Genomic DNA, 6,207 nt, shown 5'->3' on the forward strand with positions numbered 1-6,207 from the left:
TTTTGTTTAAACAGAAGTGAAATTGCCTTGATGAGAATAGAAACATGAGTAATGTAATCAAAGAATTCAAGTTATCTTGACGTTTTTCACAGTGCTACACAGATCTGAAAAGTTTCACTTGCAAACGACGAAGACAGCCAGAAATATTGCCAAGACATTTCTGGCAAAATTAAACACATGCAGGCAAATATAATATGCTCTACAACATCAACCTGGCTTTTTTTTTCTCCAAAAACTTTGCTCAAATAACATGATCACTCGAAGTTAGATCCTGCACAATGCCTTCTACGTCCAGCAATTTGTGATCCATCCATCTCGCATTTCATGCATCTTCGTGTCTGCTTACCTCCATTGACCAACCAACTCTCAGGACATTAGCGAGCTATCAAACTCACAAATGAAAGATATTCACCCTCCAAAACCCTAAAAAACAAATCATCATATTCACTAAATTCCAACCCTTCAGAACTTTCTAAGGTTGCCCTGGGTAAAAGCTGAAGGTCCCTTAAGACTAAGCATTCCTCCATCTTGGTTTGACTTGAAAAGTAAACTACTCCAGTTCACTGTTCTTTCAACTGGCCTTGAAGGAACCTGGTCACTATCTTCTCCACCAGAAGGTTCATACCCATCACTGGTCGACCTTGACAGTGGCATCCCAGGTAGTACAGCTCCACCAGCCACAGACAAACCAGTAAGCCTTCTAGATTCTTCTGCTCCAGAAGAGGAGTGACGGAATGGATGCACATCAGGCGAGCTGCTCTCAGGAGAGGAGCCAGCCATGTTAGCTCCACTCGACATGGCCAGGCTAGTTCGGAAGGCACTCCTTGCTTCTAGCTGGAGAGGAGCCAAGCTGCTGGATGATGCTTTCGCTGTTTTGGCAGATACATTCACAAGCTGCTCGATGGGAAGATCAGACGGCAGTCTAACCCGTTTACTATTTCGTCTTCTGCTGTGGTCAAGCCTGGAGATTATCCGGCGGCCACTGCCAAAACTGTTGTCCCGTTCAAGGTTAATTGGGCCCTCACGTCTTATCACAGGCTGCAGAATCTTTGATTTCTTCCTTGCCTCTGCTGCAGCTTTCGAAACCTCTTCAGGATTTAAGCGTGCTAATGTCCATGGACTAATCTTTACTGCTGGATTCTTTTTCTTGATCGGTTCCTCTATAGCAGTCTTTTTGCCATAAGAACTCACCGATCCAGTGTCTGGAGGAACTACATCAAACTGATAACAACGCAGACAATGCAACCATTAACATAAAATTCATAGCTCGAGTATTATACTATCACTGCACTTAGTATACAAAAGTCTGTGAATGTCAACGATATGGGCATTATTCAATTATTTTTTATGGAGGATGATTCGAGAAATGGAAGTCTATGATATTCAGCCAGTTGTAAAGTTGTACTTGTGAGGTTCATAGTCATAAGCTGCCAATTTTAGAAGGAGCATCTTTTCAAAATTACCTGATCCTCAAGAAACAATCGTGGAGGTGTACACCATGCACCCCGTCGGAAAGTATTGAATGAACTTGCACTGCTTAATCCAGTAAGGGAGCTAACTTGAGACATCTGAGGACTCTGTCCACCTCCAACTTCTTGTTGTTCTTGCTCTCTCAGAGCTACAATGTAATCATATGTGCTAAGCCCCTGGAAACAACATATTTGAAAGATTTTACTGCAAACATTTTTTTTTCCCTTCATCATGATAAAAGACGGGTTTCGTTAATATTACAAGAGGAAAAGCAAGAGCATGTCAGTTTTACCTTCTTTATGAGGAGAATGTGGAAGAAGAAAAGCTGCGCCAGTGGTAGGGTTGCTATCATAGCCAAAATGGTGCACATGGCCTACAAAATTATAGCATAACCCAAGAGAGATGGTCAGCACTACCACAAGTGAACTACAAACTCCATAAATCCTTTCCGTAAACCCCACATCAGCTATGTAATGATTGTAAGTACAGTGGTGTAAGCTGACAAACAGCACAAGAAAAAATTACATTGAAAAAATTAGGTACTAACCACTACAATAATAAATGGCACCATAGAGAAACTGCTTCCCAGCTTTGCAACAATCTCAGTACTGAATTTCTTCCTCTCAAGAAAAGTGCAAATCAACACAAGGATCCCAGTTGACCATTGAAGAATTAGCTGCAATCTCAAAGCCCAACATGCCATGCACACACCTGTCAATATTTATCTAAAATAAAAATGACATGAAAATAAATGCTCTTTTTTTTTTTTTTTTTTTTTGACATGGATCTGGTTTGGTAAACACAGGTGACCTAAGGTCTTTAATTATTGAAACTTGTAAAAACAAAGCTGTCTCTAGGTTAATGGTAAAGTTGCCCCCCTCTCCATAATTACTATAGTTTCATAAATTCCTTGCCTAGTTTCAATCCAAAAGAGTTAAGGAAAGTCCAGAATCAGAAGTGTTAAATACTGTTTAGTAGTTTTCAGAAATCATTTATTCAGAAATTAATTATTCAAGATACAAGCTGGCATTTTAAAATTGACTTATGGCCAGTATATCAGGGCTAATGTAAATAGCTAGGATTTTCAGTTTCAAAATGGAGTTTCTGCATGAATATTTGAATAATTTGTTTCAGATTATTGAGCTGCCTGATTAAGATCTCCTAAAAACAGGGCGTAGACTGTCTAAAATTTGAAACCACATAAAAAAAACAAGTTTATTTTAATTGTCAAATGAAAAAAATGTGATCTTAATGATACCAAACAAGCAATATATTCTTTGTCAGATATCTATACACCAATGATGGATGCTTTCTACTTACCAATAGAAGTGACACAACCATGAGAGTGAAAAATTTCCGGTAGTTCCTTTTACCTATACAGTTATTGAGCCACTGCATATCACGAATACATGCAGAAATGAAATGCTTGTCAAGGCAATATTAAGAAATCAAATACTGTAAGATATAAATGCTCCACGCCTCTCACATACCCGGCAGTGGTGATCAAAACGATCAACACATTTATCACAAACTCTACAATGCTTGCTGTACTTGAACACCTACATCATAGACATCATTTAAATCATGGCAGGATAATTGAAAAGTAAAGACCATTACGGGGATTTCATAACTATAAACACAAACAAACTTCCTGCAATTCACCAGAATGTGCATATCCAATTGAAAAGGGGTACTTTTATAAGGTAAAAAAGCATGAGAGCATTTTTAAATTTTTCAATAGCATTTTAGCTCAAGTTAAAGAGCAAATGTAAGGAGAAAATGACAATTGAATTCAAGTAGTTGAAGATACCTCAACTTCACATAAACTGCAATAGAACATTCCATCTTCACTTGCTTGCCGCTCAGAAGACTCATCAGATGAGCTCATACAGTTGCATAGAAAAGTACAGGGATAGAACAACACTCCCAAAACACAAGATAAACAAGTTGATGATCTAACATTATGTTCATGTTCAGCATCAAAATCTTCCATATTAACATCTGTGCTCTTGACATTTCCATCATGATGTTTGTCACCATTCTCCCCAGAAATCACAAATTGCTTAGATGAAGCAGATTCTCCTCCTAGTTTTAAGTCCTTTGCTTCAGTATGATCACCTTTGCATGCTGTTTTAAGGTACTTCTTAGACCTGAAAACTCCTGGGTCTACTGGATCAGATGCTGCACACCAGATGTATAGTCCAAACGCACTTACTATCTGAAAAGAAGGCAATATAACGTAATGATTATCCTACTCAAGGACAACACACACTGAATATCAAGAAGAAGAAAAAATTAGCATGAACTAGACAAGGTTGATGCTTATTCTCAAAACATGCGTGCTTTATTGTGATGCTGAACTTTATGTTAATCAACATGTTTGTTTGAACTATGAAGGCATTATAACTCAAAGCATATAAACTTATAAACAAGCCAAAATAAATAAGTGAAAGGCAAAGCAGATGAGAAACTTCAAAGACAGCCTTACTAGGTTTTGTATAGGACAGTTATCATTGTAATGAAGTAATCAAAGCACAAGAGTTGAATCCACATAACAAAGGCCATGAAATTAGAAATTTTAAATCATCATGAATAGATTATATTGTTAAATTACAAAGTAAACTGAAACATGTTATCATAGGAAATTAGGAATGGAATCCAACTTTCTCTCCGAGAATTATTATGTCATATACCAACACTAATACAAAATGCAAGCAACAAATACTTGTATATATCTTGGTGACAAAAAATATTAACGGACATTTGACATATGTAATTATTTGAACCAAACCTTGGCATCTAGTATATAACGATGAATTAAAATTCACACCAAGTTTAGATAGGGATGAAGTTTAATTAAAATTCACACCAAGTTTAGATAGGGATAAAGAATTGTCTTACAATAAACACATTATTTCAAATAATAGTGGGTTGCACTAGAAAATGAGAAGACAAAAAAGCACAAAAAATAAAACACTTAATGTATATTTCGTCAAATTATTGCTTGGAAGAATCAAGTCTGAAATACTATAAGTCAGCATAAACGCCAAAATCCAGAAAACCCTTTGAATTATGAATCAGACATAGCCAGCAATAAGTATAAAGGATAAGCCAAATTCATTTATATACATTAAAAAAACAAACCCCATTGAATTATATGAATTATAATCATATAATGTCATGTTAAACAACAATTATCTGTTTATCTGGGATTTGCCACATAGTAAATGTAATCTGATAATTAAATCACAATTTCTGAAGAGATAAACAGCATAATTCAAGTGACATAATAAGGAGTATTTTGAAAAAATCAATAAAGTTGCTAGAAGACAAATATTTCATCTTCCCTTATCAAGAAAAAGTAATGGCATTGGTGCTCTTAGATTATGTAGCGACAAAAAGGAAACTCAAATTTTCAAAATCAAACTCACAAAAGGAAAAGCAACCCATTTCCAGGAAATTGGATTAAATTCAACATAACCCCTAAAAAAATTAAACCCAGAATTAGAAACCAAAACAAAATGTACAAATAAAACACATAAAAATAAGTTGATTAAAGTGGTATCCAAAACCCGGGTTCGAATCCCGTCTACATCATTGCCTTTTGCGGCTGCTACACAGTTAAATTAATCAAATAAAACCCAGATCTCAACTTCATCAAGACAACATAAACTCACAAGAGGAGTGTAGAGGCCCATTATGATATACTGATAAAGCTCCTTCCCAACAAAAGGAGCAAAAAATACATAGAATGCAAAACCCAGTGCTAAAAACACTGCTACTGCTACCACCTGCACCCAAAATTCAACAATTCAAACAACATTTAGTACAGAAAATTAGAAAATATTCAACAAAAATTATCAAAAAAATGACAAAAAATTTGCACCTGAAGTGGGTGATAAGGAAGTTGCCATCCATGCTTTCTCATTTTAAAATTTTCAAATTTAACCCACTAAAAAATGCTGAACTCCCAAAAAAATTAAAGAAAAATTGAGCAGAAAATGTGCTTAAACATTCCCTAAATTCCCGGCGAAATAAGGGTATGGATCGGTGTTTGAGAAGAAAGACATTGTCTTTTTAATTTTTATATTTTTGGGGGGGAGAAATAAAAGGTGGGTAATGAAGAAAGAGGAGAGAGAAAGAGTAAAAATGGGGTTTTGTGTAATAACCTAGTGTTAAGTGAGCTTTTAGAGAATGGGGTTATGGAGATCTGGAGCAGCAGGAAAGAAAGAGGAGAGAGAAAGTGAGTTGAGTTGTGTGGAGTGAGAGGAGGAGGAGTGTTGGAGTGGTGGTTGCATTTCTTTTGCAAGACCAATTATAGTCACTCGATAGCTAAAGGGGCCTAATGTTCTTTTCTTTTACACTTTTTGGCTGATTTTGCCTAGTTTTAATTTCCCATTAGGTATCTGCCTTTCTACCCATGTCCTAAATTTTGTGTACAGCTTGTAGAGTTGGAGAAAGTAGATCTATCGAATCCCGTGCTTGGGACGGGATGGGACGGGACGGGAAGGTTTTGGGTCGGCTATACCGGATTGATTATGTGGGTCGGTGTCTCAATTAGATCGAGTCGAGTTTAAATTAAGAGCATGTTCTCTTCAATTTAATTTCAGTTCAGTTTAGTTCTCAATTTCCTTTGCTCATAAACAATTCATTTCAGCTTTATTCAATTCAGTTCAGTAAATTAGAACATGCCCTAAGTGAATTTGGGTTTGAGTATAGTTGGTTCATTATGGTTTC

General features: G+C 36.3%; 1 protein-coding gene across 1 annotated transcript; it reads right to left on the reverse strand.

The window, feature by feature from the left end:
- Positions 1 to 5,894, reverse strand: LOC110706382 (probable protein S-acyltransferase 22). The gene is made up of 9 exons (XM_021884303.1): positions 5,357 to 5,894; positions 5,148 to 5,261; positions 3,281 to 3,688; positions 2,961 to 3,029; positions 2,791 to 2,862; positions 2,018 to 2,146; positions 1,763 to 1,843; positions 1,464 to 1,646; positions 1 to 1,221 (listed from the first exon to the last, which is right to left on the reverse strand). The coding sequence occupies exons 1-9, from the start codon at positions 5,396 to 5,398 to the stop codon at positions 463 to 465; spliced, it is 1,857 nt and encodes a 618-aa protein (XP_021739995.1). The 5' UTR covers positions 5,399 to 5,894; the 3' UTR covers positions 1 to 462.
- Positions 5,895 to 6,207: the final 313 nt, after the last annotated feature.

Source organism: Chenopodium quinoa, unplaced genomic scaffold (assembly GCF_001683475.1).
Source record: "Chenopodium quinoa cultivar QQ74 unplaced genomic scaffold, ASM168347v1, whole genome shotgun sequence".
In the NCBI taxonomy this organism is placed as follows: domain Eukaryota; kingdom Viridiplantae; phylum Streptophyta; class Magnoliopsida; order Caryophyllales; family Amaranthaceae; genus Chenopodium; species Chenopodium quinoa.

Coding starts and splice junctions, on each gene's coding strand:
- LOC110706382 (XM_021884303.1), bottom strand. CDS start 5,398: ATGAGAAAGCATGGATGGCAACTTCCTTATCACCCACTTCAG. Junction 5,262..5,356: donor TTCCTTATCACCCACTTCAG/GTGCAAATTTTT, acceptor TTTTGGGTGCAG/GTGGTAGCAGTAGCAGTGTT. Junction 2,863..2,960: donor GTTTTGATCACCACTGCCGG/GTATGTGAGAGG, acceptor CGTGATATGCAG/TGGCTCAATAACTGTATAGG.